The sequence below is a fragment of the Saccopteryx leptura genome, chromosome X (genome assembly GCF_036850995.1).
Source record: "Saccopteryx leptura isolate mSacLep1 chromosome X, mSacLep1_pri_phased_curated, whole genome shotgun sequence".
In the NCBI taxonomy this organism is placed as follows: Eukaryota; Metazoa; Chordata; class Mammalia; order Chiroptera; family Emballonuridae; genus Saccopteryx; species Saccopteryx leptura.
Window position 1 is genome coordinate 101,650,212 of NC_089516.1, and position 20,279 is coordinate 101,670,490.

The 20,279-nt window shown below is 36.6% G+C and overlaps 1 protein-coding gene across 7 annotated transcripts in view; it reads left to right on the forward strand.

Annotated features, from left to right (window-relative positions):
* The window catches only part of PAK3 (p21 (RAC1) activated kinase 3), a 271,892-nt gene that overhangs the window by 178,670 nt on the left and 72,943 nt on the right, over window positions 1–20,279 (forward strand). For all 7 annotated transcript variants that reach the window (XM_066356523.1, XM_066356530.1, XM_066356524.1 and 4 more), the window contains 2 exons: window positions 9,290–9,491; window positions 19,908–20,008. In XM_066356523.1, the coding sequence (XP_066212620.1) occupies window positions 9,317–9,491; window positions 19,908–20,008 (276 nt within the window). In that variant the 5' untranslated portion in view covers window positions 9,290–9,316. The remainder of the gene's footprint in view (window positions 1–9,289; window positions 9,492–19,907; window positions 20,009–20,279) is intronic.

The window sequence follows — 20,279 nt, forward strand, 5'->3', positions numbered from 1 at the left end:
CCTTAAACATAAGCACCAGATAAGATGCTGAGATGTATGCTTAGTTCTTTCAAAATGTAAGCTGTAAACCTAGGTCAAGAAACAAAAGTTTGTGGAAAAGTTGTTGTATTTTATGCTGGCTCAAATTCTTTGACCTCCAGTTCTGGCAAGTTGTCTGCAGTGTGTGTTTGTGTGTGTGTATGTGTGTGTGTGTGTGTGTGTGTATGTGTGTGTGAGAGAAAGAGAGAGAGAGAGAGAGAGAGAGAGAGAGAGAGAGAGAGAGAGAGAGAGAGATACGAGCATTACTAAATTGATCTAAATTCATGGTTTAAAAATAATACAAAGTTCTCAATTGATGCCATGTAGTTCTTATATCCAGAAAAGCAGAGCACCTTCCCTGTAGAAAGCTGTTTGGGGTTACAGTTAAATTGAGACTACAACCAGGACCTAGAATGATGAGCTGCAACACACATGTTGGAAGACAGTGCCCAAGCACCTGTACATATATATGGTATACAAGAAGCCCTAAAAGTTACCGGAATTGACATTTTAATCTTGGATTTAAAGAAATATTCAGCTCTTCACTGGAGTGGGTCAGGGAAGGGTATAATTATGACTCACACATAGTGACAGGGAGCAGCTAGAACCCCAGAGACTCAAGATGTTGGTTTACCATATCCTGCTCACTTAGGCTGTTAGTCTGAATCCATTTTTTTCCATCTGAATGCTTTCTAGGATACTACATTCTGTTTTAAGAACTAGGAAATGTTTTATTACTAGGATTTACTCCCCTTTTCTATTTCCCGCACATTTCTTTAAAGCATCTTTTATGATAGTCAGTTTTTTTTATACTTAAAACATTTCTACCTCTCTTCTTTATGCATCTACTTTCTCTTCTTGGAAGCATCAGTGTTGGAAATGAAAATCTGAAATATGTAATAATACATCAATTTGAAAATATAAATATACATCAGATGATAATTTCCATATTCTTGCTATTAGCTCATGTAGCCTACACAATAAATAATGAAGTATGGTACTGCATACATTTATAAGCTTAAGAAGTCATTGGGGAAAAAAACTATTTGTCCCACATAATATGTTCAGTATACGAGGTCTGGATGCTGGGATTTACCTATTGATTTCCCTATTTGCAACCTGTCATTGAATTTTCCAACTATAGTGTGCTGGATTATTGAATTTATTTAATGTCGAGTTCTTGCTGAAAACAATGGAACTAACTCATAAAGATGTTACTACAGGACAGGACTATAGCAGAAACTACCTCATTTGCTTGTATGTATGAGAAATAAAATGAACGTATTCTATGTGAGTGCACTTGAATGTGTGTCAGTAGTTATCTCTTGCAGGATCTAAGATTGAAAGTAGGCAGCTGTAAAAAGAGCTAGTTACCTCCCTTGCTTGTCTGGCTGCCTTTGCAAATCTTCCTAACAAGTAGCTCGGCTCCTCCTGATCAAATGATCTTAGAAATGGCTTCCCTCCACTACACACTGTAATGGTATCTCCCAGGTGAGGCTCTCTGAAACAGCACACCCCTGTCTCTGATAGCAGAGTTCCCTTGGTGAGTGCCCCAGAACAGACAAGCTCCAAAACAAGGCCGTCTAAGAATTGGTATTACCAGCCAACAAAACCTGTTGGAGTTCTGTCAGTAAATCACCTAGCCTTGGGCCTTTGGATGAGAAAAGCAGTTGAAATCAGTAAGTACCATCCTGAAATGGGTTGAAGTAAAAAAGTTGCAAATGTCATATGAATATTTTGGGAGGTTAAACGTAAATATATGAAGATTGTGTGTGTATTTGTGGGTTTACTTAGATACACATTGTGTTGGTGTAATGGAAAGGGAATCGAGAAGTCTCAATTCTTTTCTTATTTTGTGACCCTAGGTAAGTCACCTTTATACTCTATTAATTCCTTATGTAAAAAATGGGGATGAAACTCCCTTCTTCACATGTTGGTGTCTAGCTCAAACAAGAGCAAGACACAGAAGCTCTTTAGACATGTCAAAGTTGTAAAGTGAAAAATGAGGTGTTGGTAATCAGATGGTAGCTGGTTTCTATATCATGCCCAATTTCTTGGAAGTTAGACTAGTACCATTATTTCCGAATATGCCTTTTTGGCTCAGACATGCTGTGAGTAGGCATATGAACTTATGCAACATTATGAAAAACTTACTCAGAACCACAATAAATGCATAGAATGTACAGAGTTCAATTTCATTAACTCACATGTGTATTTAATGCCTACTGGGAACAAGACACTGAATTAAGCAGTAAGAAAGCACAATTATGACTGAGAGAGCCTTCTCCTCAAGGAGCTTATGCTCTATTGAGTGAAGGAAAATAACATGTTTAATGACTATGTACAATTTGAAACAAGATGATAGAAATTCTCAGGCCCATCTAGCTGGCTGAGGTTAGTGGTTTCTCTGTCTCTTGTCCACCTAGTCTGGGAATGTGAGTATGAATTTAGAGCTGCTGGGAGACCCAGACTATGCTTGTTCTTTTTCCTGTAAAATGAGATGAATGCTCTTTCTCTTCTCTTTGGCATCCTAGCATGTTATGGGAATTAATGACTGAAAATTCACTAGAAATCTTCAGCTGCAAGTTGCTGTAGAAATGCAACACAATGTATAATCATTCTTTTAAATTATAGTACTTTTGTGGAAGGCTAGATGATTATTTTCTTTTATATTTTTGGCAATTAAAACCATTTTGCTACATCTTCTTACATTGTCAGTCATAAGTGTCTAAGCTAGTTGGTTCAACTGATAATAACGTGAACAAGGTAAAGAAGGTTCAGTATCATTGTAGGCTAGTTAGTAAAGCAGAGTTTGTTTCCCAGTCCTAGGCAATACTTGGAAGCTCAGGTAGCCATCTTGAAAATGTGTGCTTTTATTTACTGGTAGCCCCAGGAAAGAGCCAGCTGGTAACTCTTAGATCCCTTTTCCCACCACCAAAGGACAATTCAGTGTATACATCATTCTGATAGTAAAAGCAGCAACCTTATTCTAAAATGCAAAGAACATCCCAGTGTTATTATCATCATAAAAAGGAGACGTTGGCTGACGTTAAATACATGTTTACTAAATACCTCAAAGTTTAGAACCTGTCACTAAAAATTTAATTTTTCTTGATGTACAGAACTAATTCTTGTAAGATTTCTCATATTCGAGAAATGTAAAATATTTTCATTTTTGTTACTCCTGATTTAGTGATTTATTTGACTTGTTTACTTCAATTTTAAGATCCTAAAATTTATCTTCTTTCCTATGTGCTCTTGTCAGTTTGGCAGTTATCTCATTAGCCAAGGTGTATTGCAACCCCATTCTTCCTCTATGTATCTCAGAAACATTAGGAAGTTCATCCTGGAAGTTTTCCCTAAGCTACATCTCATTCCTATGCTACACTAGCTTGATATAAAAAGAATATTAAGAAATATTGGTGTGCTCACCAATTTGTAGTGCTAACTTTGTGTGGCTGGTGCTTTGGGGAACTTACCACTGGATTTATTACATCATGACTGTTCATATGCTGTCCTGGACTTTTACTTTTTGAAAGGAAGCCAGTATTTGTTTGTCATTGGGAAGATATGCAAATAAATAGTTATTTAGATTTCGTGAGCAGAGAGGATAATACAGACATGTTGGTTGCCTCTGATGGCACCAGATATGATGAAAATAATTTGTTTCAGTTGTTTATCGCTTAATAGATGGCCTTGCAAATTGTAAAGCCAGCATTTCTGGATTCTGACCCTTCATACACCTGGGTACAACACCTGTGGCAAATGGGTACGATTGGCATTTTTGGTTGCATCCAATTCAATATGTATGCCACAGTATGAATTTGGCCACATTACGTAGAGTATAATTGATTACTTATCTTTTCTCTTGGCTCCTGGAACATGCAAGTGATGGTTTTTTTTTTGTTTGTTTGTTTTTTAACCTACTGAACATTTTTGTCTATTTTGACACCGTACTGATTAAGAAAATGCATTTTGGAAGAATGAGAGAATGATAACAATTGTTTATAATGCCTAATCATTTCACTTAAAGTTGCCATGCATCTTGATAAACGTATTCTTCTAAAATGCTTTGCAGTAAATCTCTGTGTCAAAATTCAAGTGAGCTCTAGCTGGTTAGCTAAGTCAGATCACAGTGTCATTCAGAAACATCAAGGTTGCAGGTTCAATCCCCAGTCAGGACACACACGGGAAGTGACCAATGAATGCACTACCGAGTGGAACAACAAATGAATGCTTCCCTTCCTCCTCCCTTCCCTCTCCCTTCCTTTCTCTGTCTCTATAATCATCAATCAATAAATAATAAGCCCTGCCCAGATGCTCAGTTGGTTCAAGCATTGTCTCAGAGCATGGAGGTTGCCAGTTTTATTCCCCAGTCAGAGCACATACAGGAGCATCAAGATGTTCCTGTCTTTCTCCATGCCTGTCCCTTGAAAAAATAAATCCAAATGAGTGAAGCACTGTGTGTATGGTTTTGTTTATGGCCTGTGTATGCATGCCCTCGTGTTTTTTGAGGAGAAGTGGGAAGAAAAAAAGGAAGATGAGTGAAGGGAAAATAGAAGTGATCTTTCCTAATACTCTGAAACAGGGATGTTCTGGCTCCTTGGTTATCTATCATGAGACAAGAAGAGGTTCATTTCTTATTACAGATGAATTTTAATTGTAATTACTAAGCATTGGTAAACCATATTAAGTCCCAGGGGCTGGATCATACATATATATAGTTCACAGAAGCCATTTAAATTCTTTCTGAAAAACCTAGTATTCAGTTATGGAATCAATCTGTGAACAGATATAACATTTTTGTTGTCGTTTGTCCATTAAAAAAACAGTAGCCTTGTTGTTGTTTGTTAAAGTGTGCTGTTTCTCCACAGTGCTAAGGGCCAAGTTCTAAAAGTTAAATGAATGGCCTGTGGCTAGATCAAATGTGCCACTCACTTTTAAGTTTCTGTTCTTTTGCAGAAGGGAAAGACAACAGTTTAACTTTAAAGATAAACATTTTTATTGGGTTCTTAGAGAATAATGGTGCTTTTATAAGATTCTTGAAATAGAGCCTACAGCACTCCAAACAAAATAGTCTCTTTCAAGATCTTAGAAATAAAGACATAGGCAGATTGAACCAGCAATCCATTATATTGTATTCTTTGTAAAAAGCTGTCTCAGGGGAGGGACCTAGCTTGGTAAATTGACATTGTTTATAAACATAATATAAGTAATCCTCCTTTTTTCTGTGTGGAATAGTTAGGATGCCTCCCACTTGGGAAACAACTACATTAACAGCAAGGCTTCCTTACAGGTGCCTATCCTTTTTTTTTAATTGGTTGATTTTTAGAGAAAGAAAGGAAGGGAGAAAGAGGGGAAGAGGAAAGGAAGCATTCATTTGTTGTTCCACTCAGTCATGCATTCATTGGTTGCTTCCCATGTGTGCCCTGACCACGGATCATACCCATGACCTTGTTGTTTTGAGATGGCACTATGGAATAACTGACTGAGCTCTTCGGCCAAGAACCCTTTCTACATCAGTCTTCTAAAGTACACTTTGAAGCATTTGTTTTGAAAGTGAGCTAATAATAACAAGAGCCTACTGCATTATTCTTATATCACCAACTTAGAATTATTTGGAACCATTAGAAGAACATGACGATTGGTTTTACCTTGTAAAGGGTAATAAACAACTGAAGTAATATCGGGATAATTCAAGGCAAACCAAATCTGAAATGTCTAGTTTAAAGGCGTGATTATTGGATCTGTGCTTCATGTGGACTAGACAAAGAATTTTCAACTTCATTTTTATGTCTGTAAAAAGTATATTCCAATCTGTATAGTTTCATGATGAGTTTAATGGAATTTAAACAGATCCAGTTTGCTGGGCTGTAGAAAGGTTTGCTATGTAAGCTGGGTCCTTTGCAAAATGGCTGTGATATGGACCACAGGAAGTGTGTGGGGTTGGAATTTTGGTCAGGGATTTCTAGTGTAATATCGTAGAGTATAGTTTAAGTTTTATATTACAAGTAATCCTTTTTTTTCCCAACCAAAAATATATCTGGTCAAACAAGGTCAAGATAATCAGGCATCCTAAAAAGAAGCAGGACATCTACCCTTTGAGTCTCTGGCCTTTAGTTAGGAACCAAAAAGGACACTTTGTATGCCACATCCATTTATCAAGGACAAAGGAACCTAGTATTTTAAATTACATAGGTTCCCTAGAACCCTGACTGACCCAGACTCTTGCTTGCTTTATTATGCAAGACCAGCTCTGTATACCATTTTAAAAATGCCATGCGTGTTTCTCTGACTTCTATCATCTCAGGTTAAATAATCAGTCACCAGAAAATCTATATCATCTAAATATGGTGGCTCCTATGTTCCTGTGAGACATATTTTTTAGAAATCTCTCTTCCAGTTATTTTTATTTAAATCCTCAGTTTGTTTACAATAACTTTAAATTTCATTTTTTAACCAAATTTCATTATTATATAAGCTAGATTTTGTATAAATGAGCTTCATTTAATAATCACATCATAGTCAGAAATTACTTTTTGTACCCAGAAAAGTAAAACAAAATATAAACAACAAAAAAAGAAAATAGTGCTTTGTTTCTGGTGGCAAATTATTCTCAGTGACTAAATTAAAATCTTGAACCTTTCCAAAATGGAATAATGCCACTGATGAAGTCAGTCTTAAACTGACTTTTATTCTGGAGAAACAGTAAATTTATAAGGACCAAAATCAAATGCAAAAGGAAATGCAAAAGCATTAGCAGTAGTTTCATATTCTAGCTAAAATATGTACTATTACCAGTAGTGTCCAGGAGGAGCCTTTATCCTCAATATCACAGTTACTTTTTATTTTGCCTTCTATGCTTGTTTCAGCTATATTAGAAAATGTGAGACTTGTCAAGTTGTTGCCATTCATGACAAAACATTTAATATTAAGTATTTTCACTATCGTGATTACTGAAAAATAAAACTGATCTTCATTTATTAAGATAGTGAAAGGCATGACACTTAAGAGAGTAAAAGTGATCTCTTGACCAAATCAAGCTAATCATTGTTAGTTGGCAATAATTTGTGCAGATGGAGAAGCTATTAATTGATACTCTATTATTCTTGAATATTCACAGGCTGTACATAGTTGAGAAAACTTAGATCATAGTAAAATTTAAAAATTGTTCTACATAACATGATATAACCTAATTATAGTTCACTAATGAAAATAATAAGTATTGTAACAACTGAAAGGCTAAAAATAATTATGATAGATTATTTCTCACTATAATAGGTAATGAGGAGATCTTGGTTTTGTTGTTTTTGTACCGAGGTTTGTTTATAGTAAATCTTGTTGATATAAAGTGATGTGCACAGTTGTGTTTAGAGAGTTCTTATGCTCCTAAATTAGTGCCACCTAAAACTTGATAAATTTATAGAGATTTTGTTGCAATGGAATTTGATTTTCCTTGTAGTTACAATGAAGATTCACTTGGAAGGTACTCTTTTTTCTTTTTTTTTTTTTTTTTTTTTTTTTACAGAGACAGAGAGATTCAGAGAAAGGGATAGACAGGGACAGACAGACAGGAATGCAGAGAGATGAGAAGCATCAATCATCAGTTTAGTTGTGATTGCTTTCTCATATGAGCCTTGACTAGGGGGCTACAGCAGACCGAGTAACCACTTGCTCAAGTCACTGACCTTGGGCTCAAGCTGGTGAGCTTTGCTCAAACCAGATGAGCCTGCACTCAAGCTGGCAATCTCAGGGTCTTGAACCTGGGTCCTCCGCATCCCAGTACAATGCTCTATCCACTGCGCCACCGCCTGGTCAGGCTGGAAGGTACTCTTAATACCTGACTTGCCATGGCAAGATTCAGGACCTTAATTAAGGTTTTGAATTAAAATAAGAAAACAGCTAGAAACAGAAACATTTCCTTGAGTAGTCCACACTTCTCCAGTTCACTTTACCCTCCCACTGAGATGAAACCCAAATATATTTAGCTCTAAGCATAACATGCAAAATAATAATGAGATTAAGAACAAATAAGTTGCTAAAACCCAGACTGGTTCTTACAACCATTTTACCCTTGTCAATTTCCATGTTCCCTGTTCCAGGACACAAATATGATAAGGAGTAAGCTTTTAGTATCTCCTCAGAAAGAGGTCTTCTCCTTGGAGCTCCTCTTTGCTCATGGTGACATTTGGTTCAGGTTTATCTTCTATCTGCTACCTGAAGATGGGGAATTGTTTCTTCTCTCTGTATACCCCAAATCTGCTGAAAATGCCATGTCTATTAGATTGCTTCTCCATTCTTTCTCATAAAACAGTAGAGTGTATTTTGTAAATCAGGTACACAAATATAAATCAGACACCAAAGGTATCCCAATGTCAAAGCAGCCAACAAATCATTTTTGTGGGCCTTTAAAAATCAATAACATAACCTGTGCTAATTTGGATTCTGAGGAAGTTGTGCTACCCTACCATGACAATCATCAGGATAAAAAATTTTTAAGAAGAAATATTGTAAATTGTTCATTAAAAGAGCAAGAGGACAGCAAAAAATAGAGTTTTTTTCTGAGACAAGGATGGGACCTTATGTGTTTGTGTGTACATACTAAAAAGCCATTAATTATTTCCTTCACTTTTCTCTTTGGGAAATTGCATTATTGGTCTTTAGGGAAGCAGTGCCTTTCACTCTAGAAAGAAAAACCTTCGTCCCTTTCTGGTTATATCAGTCAGTTAAGAGTGTCCTTCCAAAAGGACAAGGTTGCAAGTTTCATCCCCAGTCAGGGCATATATGGGAATCAACCAATGAATGCAAAACTGAATGGAACAACAAATGAATGCAAAACTGAATGGAACAAAAAATTAATGTTGCCTTCCTCCTGCCCTCTCTCTTCCTTCCTTTTTCTGTTTCTAAAAAAAAAGAAGGCCCCGGTTGGATAGCTGGTTTGGTTGGAGCACCATCCTAGCACATGGGAGTTGCTGGTTCGATTCTGTTCTGTGGTCAGCTCGATATTTCTCTCTCTTTCTCTCCCTGACTCTCTTTAAAAAGAAAGAAAGAAAGAAAGAAAGAAAGAAAGAAAGAAAGAAAGAAAGAAAGAAAGAAAGAAAGAAAGAAAGAAAGAAAGAAAGAAAAGAGACCTCTCAAAATGGTCAGTGAAAAAGCTGACAAAATGTGAGACCAATGGTTTTGTTTCTAAGATGTTAGTATCCCTTTATTTACTAGATTGTTTTTTAGACCTCTCCTTTCTTAACTCTTATTTTCTCCTCTTCTCCTTTAGGAGCTGTGCAATTAGCTGTAACTGAAGATGTCTGACAGTCTGGATAACGAAGAGAAACCCCCAGCTCCCCCACTGAGGATGAATAGTAACAACCGAGATTCTTCAGCACTCAACCACAGCTCAAAACCACTTCCTATGGCCCCTGAAGAGAAGAATAAGAAAGCCAGGCTTCGGTCTATCTTCCCAGGAGGAGGGGATAAAAGTAAAGTATCAGTGTGCGGGCATTGAAAAGGGGCTGGTTTATTCTTTCATTATCACTTTCTTTCTTGGGTAGTCATTTCTTGAGCATTGTCTGTTTAGGGCCTACCTGACCTTTATGTCTACTTATTCAGAGGTTGCATTTTGTCAGAAGTTAATATTTGATTTGACATACTGTGGTTTACATAAAATATACTTATGTTGTGTTTACTTCTCATATAAAATTGAATTCATAGTGTTAAGTTAAGGGAAATCATAAATATATGGGAATATATAAACAGTGACTTTCTTTCTGATAACTTAGAGGAGAATTTACCGTAATCCTTTCTAAACTGCAAGTTCTCCTTATTGGATGTTGGACTATAGATGGATTTACTTCTGTGTACCTGTTTGACAGCTGTGAAAATTTTGAACTGAGTATATAGGAGTCAATCCAGTTGCCACATTACTGTCTTTTTTACTATTATCACAAGGTGGGAAGAAATTTCCAAGGCATTTGTTTTCTCTCTCATCTTCTGCCAGTTGTCCCCACATAATCATCCCTATTTGCACTGGGTATCACAACAATATATGATCATTTATTCTTATGTTGTTCATAATACCATTTGGTGCTTAAATATAATATGGTGATACTTTATATCTCCAGGGGATATAAAAATCTTTGGTAAATAATTGCCTGGTTGTATTAATTAGTATAAAATTTAAACATCGCTTCTATGAATGTGACTATTGAGTCAGAAGAGAGCGAATGAAGTATAGAGCCACTGTTACCACAGAAGGTTGCCAAAAGCTCAAGAAGGGTAATGTCTTTAGAAGAAAAAAAGGGACATTCCTGATATACTTCTTCAAGGTAAAGCAAATAGCTTCGTAGGTCACTTTCACGGTGTTAATGAATCCACAATTTGTATCATAAGGAAAGCTGAAACTCCTACTAATGTCAATATTGTCTCTTGTACACTTACATCACTTAAAAGATACTTAATCCCTTGTGACAAGATGAAAAAGATAGAAATTATGTTAAACATGTTGATTACAGACAAGCAAAATAATAAAGAAACGTTTTGCAGGTAAGGAATCTGTAATCTTGAAAGAGGAATTTTTAAAGACATATTTTCAGACACCGATGTGGGTCCAGGAAAAAATATTACTAGGAACAAATGATAGTTTGAGAAACTTATGGTGTGCCCTGACCTAGAGAACAAATTTATGTGTCAGTGGTGCCAAAGAAAGAATTACTGGAGCCTGCAGCTTCTGTGTTGTATCTGCCACAATTGCAGAAAGTGATTGAAGAAGGGGACTACATGCCTGCACATGTCTTCAGTGCTGTTGAAACCACCATGCTTTGAACAATCTTACTTGCCCTTTTGAAGAGTAGGAGCCAATTGATACTGAGATGAGGTCAGCAGAAATAGGGAAGCTTACATTTGTATTTTGTGCCACTACTTCAGGTGACCTCATAGTGATATCATTACTCATCTATAGAAAACTATTCCCAAATCTTCTCAGAGGAAAAAACCAAGCCAGTTTCTGGTGTACTTTTGTGCAAACAAAAAAGCCTGGATTAGTCCTTTTCTATGTAAGGAATTGTTTGAAAAGTACTTTCTTGTGAGAGTTCAAGACTATTTTTTAAAAAGTCTTGAATTCAAAGTCCTGCTGGTTTTTCACAGTCCTTTGGCACTTCAGATGTACTTGCCAGTGTGCATCTTAATGTTAAGGTTGTCTTTATAACTAGTCTCATGTCTCAGACCCTCAAGCCCTTATACCAGTATTTCATTTGGTCATTCAAGAAGACGTATACCAAATTAATAATATGACTTTTTTGTCTAAAAGCTTACAAAGGTTGCTCTATCTGAAGATCTTAGTGCATGGGATTCCTACATCATCATTAATGCTATAATCTTAATAAAAGAGTCATTAGATAATTGAACAGGGCCTGTCATTAATGTTACTTGAGAGAAAATTTGGCTAAATATGGTAAAATATCTTTCAGCAATCCTTCTTATAGACAAAACAAAACTTTGAATCGAAAAAGAACCTATGGTTGTGGATGAATATTTGACACAGGAGCAGTCATTGGCTGAAGTTGAATCTGAACCTGTTAATCCAAGTGGTGTGATGCTACTAGAAGATAACTTTCAAGAAACCTTCAGTATTCCAGAGATGATTATCATAAGTGGTGATGAAGATATTTAGAATATATGAAATTTGAGCAACAAGAGCAAATATTTTAGAACAAAATTCAAATCTCCCCAAAAAAGTAGTGAAAATTGATACATTTTCATGTCAAACCTTACCTCCTCAATAGACAGTTAACTTCATGGGGTCAGGGTACAGGGCTGGAGGTATTATAGGGAGACTCACTAGTATAGATGGTAATTGAAACCATACAAGTACATGAGGTGACCTAAGGGAGAAGTGTGATGATAAGAGATGAAGACTTAGAACAGCTCCTGGGAATACTATTTAAAGAATCAATAGAAGACCAAGTAATGTAGCAACAGACTTTAGAAAAGTGCTGTGTTAAAGACAGTGGGGAGGAGTTAGTTCCATGAAATTTATGGTCATCAATGTCAGTTCTGACTGAGAAGTCAATAGTGAAAAAGATTAAAAAGTAATCATTTTCAAGGAAGAGGTTAATTTGTCACCTCAGGGGCTCAGTGCAATGGTTCAAGCATTGAGGGCTAAAGAAATCTAGATTGCCTTTCCAAGACGTTTAGAAAAGGGAAAGATGAGAGACAATAGCATTTAGGAAAGATGAAAGATCATTTTAGTTTTTAAGGAACGAAGAGATATCACGACATATTTTAAGCCACATAGAAAGTGTCAGCAGAGGAGGAGAGATAGAAAACACAAGGAGAAATTGGAGAAATGAGAGAGACTGGGACTTAGACACCAGTGGCAGAATAACCCTTAGGCAGAAGAACGGGACAATGGAAAGAATTTCATATGCTGAAAGTAAGAGAGAAAAGAGTGAAGCAGAAGTTTCAGTGAAGTGATAAAATATTCAGTGAGAGGAGTGGGAAAGGAAATAGGCAAGGGGAAAGGAAAATATTGCTAAGCACTAATTATGACCCAGCTATTGTCTATGAACACCAATATGCACAGCTATGTGGTTTTTTCCAAACAACTTTCAGTAACTTCAGTATGGAAGAAGAGATTTGATGGTTGGATTCTGTCAAGGTAGGGTTTTGCAGGACAATTGCAAGAGAAGGTCAAAGAGCAAGAGTTTCCAGGGCAATGGTTAAGAGCAATTGAAATTATAGACCATAAAGTCTGGGCCAGGAAGAAGCTAAGAAATTAGCTAAAAATGTAGGGATCCAGGAATTGGAAGCTTTTGTTGAGATCAAAGAAGAGGTGAAATAGTAGTAATGGCTTGAGAGAGTTAGAAAGCTAGCAAGATGGGAGGTTCAGCTCATAGAATGATAACAAAGTTGAACATTTCAGAGAAAGGGTCATTCTAGATAATGAAAAGGCCTGAGATAGCTCTGGTTCTCCACTTAGTCTTAAAATCATCTATGGAATTTAAAACATTATTTGCCCAGGGCTTACACCCAGAAATCCTGATATAGTACACTCTGGGTGGGCCTTAGACATTGATATTTTATGGAATTCTGCAAGTCACTCTGATGCACAGCCCTGGTTGCAAACCACTGGTTTAGAAGGTGGCCATTGGAATGGATTGCAGAGGTGGAAAGGAGATCAAATTTATTAGAGTTGATGGAAGTCAAGTAGTTAAAAGAAAAGGATAAGAATGAGATGTCCATTTATATTTTACATTTCACAGAGTGATGGAAGCATTGTGTGCAGGAATGAAGACTGGGAATCAAAGTCCTCAAAGGATAAAGGGACTTGACCAAGAGAACTAAATGGCAATAACCTCACAGGAGGTGTTTTTGTGGGCAAGTGCAGTATTTGGTGTCAAATACAGAATTTGAAATAAAAAGTGGGGAAAACTCTGCCCTTCCTAATTCCCCCAGGCCAAAGGACTTGGGATGGGGAAGAAGGAGCAGCACACATCAGAATTATATGCAGAAGTTTTACCATTATTACATAATAAGATTTACAGTTTGTTTTGGTGTTTTGTTTTTTTCAAACCCAGCTGCTTATTGGGAATACCTGAGGATCTTTAAAAATAAAAGGTGTTTGGATCTAGCCCAGATGGAATCTAAATCTCTGGAGGTGGGGCTCTGACATCTCTCTCTTTTTAAGTTTCCCAGATGAGAGCAATGCACAGTGAAGTTTGAGAACTTAAGGCATTTCAAAACGAGGTTGAAGCCTGATCAGGCAGTGGTGCAGTGTATAGGGCGTCAGACTGGGATGCAGAGGACCCAGGTTCAAAACCCTGAGGTCACCTGCTTGAGTGCAGGCTCCACCAGCTTGAGCACAGAGTCACTGGCTTGAGCGTTAGATCATAGACATGACCCCATGGTCACTGGCTTGAAGCTCAAGGTCGCTGGTTTGAGTCCAAGGTCGCTGGCTTAAGCAAGGGGTCACTCAGTCTGCTTTAGCGCTCCAGTCAAGGCACATATGAGAAAGCGATCAACTGATGAACAACTAAGGTCCCGCAACAAAGAATTGATGCTTCTCATCTCTCTCCCTTCTTGTCTGTCTGTTTCTCTCTCTGTCCCTCTCTCTGTCTCTCTGTCTCCCCCTCTGTTACAAAAAAAGAGGTTGAAGGTGTAGGAGAATTTGTAATGGAAAATGCTGTAGCCACTGGAAGAAGTATGGAACACTGGGGTGGGCTGCATGGAAGATGATAGATGTCTAGAGGGGCTTTTCTTTCTTTCAAAGGTATAGGATAAAGAAGGTTCACCTACCCTAGGCCAAACGTTCTTTATAGTTTTTGGTCTAGTCAGCAATCTGTGGCCTTTGTTTTAGCTTCCAGTAAAATATATGTGATATGCTTGGAAAGTAGTATTTATTTGGTCTTCTGCTGTCTACAAATATCGATCCTGAACTGATCAGTCTGAGTCTTATCATCCCAAGATTCAGGTTAGACTGCAATGTTTTTCTTTTTCTTTCCCTCTTTCTCTCTCTCTCTCTCCTCTTTCTTTCTTTCTTTCTTTCTTTCTTTCTTTCTTTCTTTCTTTCTTTCTTTTTTAAGGTGAGAAGAGGGGAGATAGTGAAGCAGACCCCCACATGCACCCCAACTGGGATTCACCTGGCAACCCCATCAAGAGCCAATAATTGAGTACCAAGCTATTTTTAGTGCCTGAAGCCAATGCGCTCAGACCAAATGAGCTATCCCCACACCCAGGGCCATGCTTGAACCCATCGAGCCACTGGCTGTGGGAGGGGAAGAGTAAGAGGGAAGGAGAGAAAAACAGATGGTCACTTCCCCTGTGTGCTCTGACTGGGAATTGAACCCAGGACTTCCATACATCAGGTTGATGCTCTATCTACTGAACTACCAGCCGAGGTCTTAGTCTTGATATAAAAAACCAAATGGTTTTTACTTAGGCTCCATTCAATCACTAAACATTTACTGAAGACTAGAGATCAAATATATCAAGATTTTTGTTAATGCTACTGAATAATAAATAGTGTAGCTATTACAAGTGTTGATTCTGTAGCCACAGTTGGGACCTCTTTTCAAATCCTAATTCTGACATCTGCCAGCTATATAACTTGAGTATGTGGTTTAACTTCACTGTGCCTCATTTCCTCATCTGTACAACAATAATAATGCAATGGTAATAAGTTGTGACTTATAAGATTTTGGTGATTAAATTAGATAATCTTAGAAGCACTTTACACATGGTTAGTGTTTCATAAGTGATAGTTATTAAGTGTGCAGACATAAAGCAAGAGCTAGGGAATGTGAGACTGCATAAGATAGAGTTGCTACTGTCAAATACCTCAAATTTTAGCTAGAGAAATATGTATCTAAGGGAGAATAACAACCCATTGTTGATAAGTATCAAGCTCAGAGTATATATTGGGTAGCTCCATGGAAGTATGAAAAGGAAGGCATTTAAGTTTGTCTGCAGAGTAAACACAGGAAAAGACCTGCTAAAGAAAGGATGTCCAAGAGTAAGTCTTCAAGAATAAGGACTAATTGTTGTTATTCACACAAAGCAGAGGGGAAATGGTAAAAAGTAAGACTTTCCAGGCCTTAGCCTAGCATATGCAAAACCTTGGCTGTAGGAGAAAAACTAGCAGGGGATGGATGAAAATAGCAGAAGGGATTAAGAAGTATAAATTTTCAGTTATAAAAATAGTCATGGGGGTGTCAAATACAGCATAGGGAATATAGTCAATAATATTGTAATAAGTATACTGCTCACAAAAATTAGAGAATATTTCAATATGAACATGAAGTGATAAAAAGAAGCAGTTGATTTATTTGTTAAACAAGAACATCAGAAAGCAAGTCAAAAAAGTTGTTCGATTATGCAAATGAGATGCAAACTCAATTACTGGTTTGAGTAGCAAGTGACATATTGGTGTAGGTGAACAGTAGCATGTCAAACTGGACGAGAGTGCCACACATTGACTGTTCAGTAGGGTGTATGGTGCCAGATGGGTTCTAAACTTATCTCACTTCATAACAAATATAAATGTTTAATCACTAATATTACACACCTGAAACTGATACAGTATTGTATGTCAACTGTGATTGAAATATAAATTTTAAAAAAGAGAAAGGCCAGCAATTTAAGGAGCATGAAATGGGTATGGAACACTGTGGGGCATGGCAAGAATGAACAATGCAGAGGATGGGGGCAGATCATGCAAGCCCTTGGATAACATGCTAAGAAGCATGGTGAATGGTGACACACTGAAGGATCTTAAGCAAAGCCAGAAATGTGATGAGACTTATATTTCAAAAGACTATTCTGGCCCAGCAAAATCAATTACGGGGAGCAAAACTGCAGACAGTGAGACCAGGTGAGAAATACTGGTACTTTGAACTAAGATAATGATTTGTGCAGATGAAAGGAAGAAGATTTTTAAAAACTCATTTTAGAAAATAAAATGAGGGGAGAGAGAGAGAAAGAGAAAAGGGGGAGGAGCAGGAAGTATCAACTCTCATATGTGTTTTGACCAGGGTTTCGAACTGGCAATCTCAGCATTCCAGATCAACACTGTATCCACTGCACCACCACAGGTCAGGCCAAGAAGAAGATGAATTTAAGACAAGTTTGGGATGTGGAATAGAGACAACTTGGTGTCAAACTAAGGTAGAATTAAAGTAGGCATCAAAGAAGTTCCCAAATTTATGGTTTGGGCAGTTGGACCAGTGCTGGATTGCCCAATAACCAGAATAAGCATGTGCTTAAGACACCACAGATCAGGGGTACCCAAAGGATAGAAACATTAATTTTGTATATATTGCTTTTTATAAGACTTAATCATTAAAACATTATACGGAGTGAAATAAGTAAATCAGAAAAAACCAAGAACTACATGATTCCATACATTGGTGGGACATAAAAACGAGACTAAGAGACATGGACAAGAGTGTGGTGGTTACGGGGGGCAGGGGGAGGGAAGGAGGGAGAGGGGGAGAGGCACAGAGAAAACTAGATAGAAGGTGACAGAGGATAATCTGACTTTGGGTGATGGGTATGCAACAGAACTGAATGACAAGATAACCTGGACATGTTTTGCTTGAATATATGTACCCTGATTTATTGATGTCACCCCATTAACATTAATAAAAATTTATTTATAAAAAAAGACTTAATCATTATAAGAATATTAGAACATTTTAGACTTCCTTACATTTTTATGCTTTAGTATTGTTTTTATTTGAATTACATATCAGATATGGGATGGACATAACATAATCATTACTTAAAGCCTCCCAAAGAAAAAATAGTCTAAGGCCCAAATCCTTTCTCATTCAGGTGGTCAGTGCTATCATTTCACTAAGAACATGAACACTGAAGAAGGAGCAAGTTTTGACTTCCTGTGTCTGTTATGTTTAAGCCTGAGTGAAGGGAATGGTACAATTAGGCTGGTAAAGGATTGACAATCAGTTGGCCTTCTAAGGAGACACCATTAATGCAATTTACGTAGCTCAGATCAAATGGAGTGTTTATGTCTAAATCAATATGCTTCAAATGTGCATCCAATGCTAATGAAGATGTAGGGAGAGCTTATTTGCTGGCAAGAGAGATCATGAACACAAGTTGATATCATAATTGGAGATATAGATTAAGCTACAGGTTCAGAAAAATTTTGAACCTCTAAAATCATATGAAAAACTATGTATATGGATAGTGCATTTTTATAGGCAGAAGTTCTACAACTTCAGATTTTTCAGAGTGGTTTTGACCCCCAAAAGATCACTAATAACCAAGAATAGATTTCCTATGAAGTATATGAAGCTTCTTCTTCAGAATTTCTTACTTGCCTGGGACTCTTCCAAGGACCTAGGAGGAGCCCTAGCAATTTTGTATTGTTTTTATTTAAAGAGATTATTCTTTTCAAAATATATAAAGTGTCTGGTCCCACAAAAGCTGGATATACTCTGCTACCAACCACAGATTAGGGAATTATGCAACATAGTAGCTGGGAGTGGATGCCATCCAAGATGAATGAATGTAAAGAAAGGATTGTGAAAGGCCAAAGAATGCACTAAGAAAGACGGAGAAGCAAGTCCAATCAAATGAAGAAGAGAAGACTCAGACCTCATTGTCAAGGAGGTAGAAAGAGAGACGGTGAGCTGTGTTCATCATAAATGGGAGATGAGGAAAGAGGAAAAATAAGAAACCGATTACATGAATAGCTAGGACACCTTTAAGGAAGTGGCAAGAAAAGAAAGCTAATTGTTCTGTTTAGCCTTTCTGAACAAGTAAAATGGTAGTTGAACAAGTGTAAATGATAGCTACAGTCCACAAACGTGCAGGGAGATAAAAGTAGAAACAGAAAACTCTAAACTTCACTGTTCAGTTAATATTCACCAACTAGGATCACTATAACATTAAGGTCTATACTAAACTTAAGTTAGATGACACATATGTACTTTTCAAAATGAGTCTTAACTGTGTTCCATGACCAAGAAAAAGCTTTGAGTGACACCTGTCCCCCCACCTCCTAATCCTGTATCCTAATCCTCTCAGTACTTGAATTTCCATATTCCTACCCCATATCTCTGCCCCATGCTGGTGATATGGAACAGTCACAGGGTACAAAGAAAAAAGAAGCCATAAGAATGACATTTGAAAATAAAAGAATTTGAGTTTAAAATTATACTAGGTAACCCACCAAACTAATAATTCATGTATTCTTAATTGAATGTTATCTGAAATTCAGTGGGCAAGGAAACATCTATTTGTACCAGAATTTTCTAAATTGGCCACCCTGGAAATTCTGAAGTTGATTGATTTTAATTGGGCATACATGATTCAAACTGACTTCCCCAATATTAGGAGTGTGAGTATTAATTTTTTGACTGTGAAATGCAACCTTACCAAAGACACATGCTCAAATCTTCTAATATTTTTATTATGGAAGCTACCAGATACTATTTTTGGCAATATTTTTATAGTAACTTCATCTGGAATGTACTTCAAATTGAACGAATTTCACTACAATTTCCTACTTAATTTCTTCACTGTTTATATTTTAAAGTCTTTTGACTTAACTGTTGATGTGCTTGTTCAAAATTATGTCATTATGAAAAACCTGCTAGTAGAAGTCAGTGATTTTGAATGGCTAATATGACAAAATCTAAAAGGGACATGGAGAATAGCTACAAATTAGAATGACCTGGTTTGAGGTTTCTAAGAACTAAATAAAATTAATTCAGTAAAAGGCAATAATTTCTTTTCCTTTTTTTCTAGCAAAGTGCTGAGTAAGATGTGATTTAAAACATCTTTAATCATAAAGAAAGATTTGTGTCATAATTGATTTGCAATATTATTTTTGTTGAAAGAAGACCAAGTGTTTATTAAGACATGCTTCATAATGTAAACATGCAAATGAAAAATATTTCAGCTACTTGATAATTAGCTATGGTTAACATGGATGCAATTCATAACACTTCCATAGATAGCTTAAGCGATTTTTTTCTATTCTTTCTCTTTAATAGTAAGCCTTAGTTTAACTTGTGTGTAATGAATTTCTTCTTTAGTAAGTAGTATTTGATCCAACAAGCCAGTTAAACACAATACCATAGATATCTGGTGGTTACATCATTAGACTGGTAGAGGACATTAATCAGTTTGACTGTGGATTTTGTTTGAACTGGATTTTGAAAATTTATAAATTATTTGGGCATAACATTTTTTGTTTAGTTGTCAGCCACTTCTGCAAATAAAATGATAACTTCTGCAGTTAAGTGTTGTTAAAATTGTGTTGGAATCAACTGTCTTTCAAATTTGTAACTGTTTTTGATTAATCAGATTGTACAACTTTTGGATGCCAAAACCATATACCAAATAAATACATGTTAACATTTTGCCTTTAGCCAATAAGAAGAAAGAGAAAGAACGCCCAGAGATCTCTCTTCCTTCAGACTTTGAACATACCATTCATGTGGGTTTTGATGCAGTCACTGGGGAATTCACTGTAAGTAAGCATAATTTGTTTTGTAGACCATGGAAATAATCCTGATTACAATTAGCTTCAAGCACAATTTGCCATGTGCCAAAATATCAGACCTAAAGTTTTTGATGGCAAGAATATTGGCAAAATAATTTTTTCCATCTTAACAAAAATGTCTGATGGCTGTATAGTCTTCAACTTGATTGAAAATTCTAATTTACCATTACATACAAGATGTAGTCCTATTACTTAGACCCTGATTGATTGAACCTATTCTTTATCATTTGGTGAATCA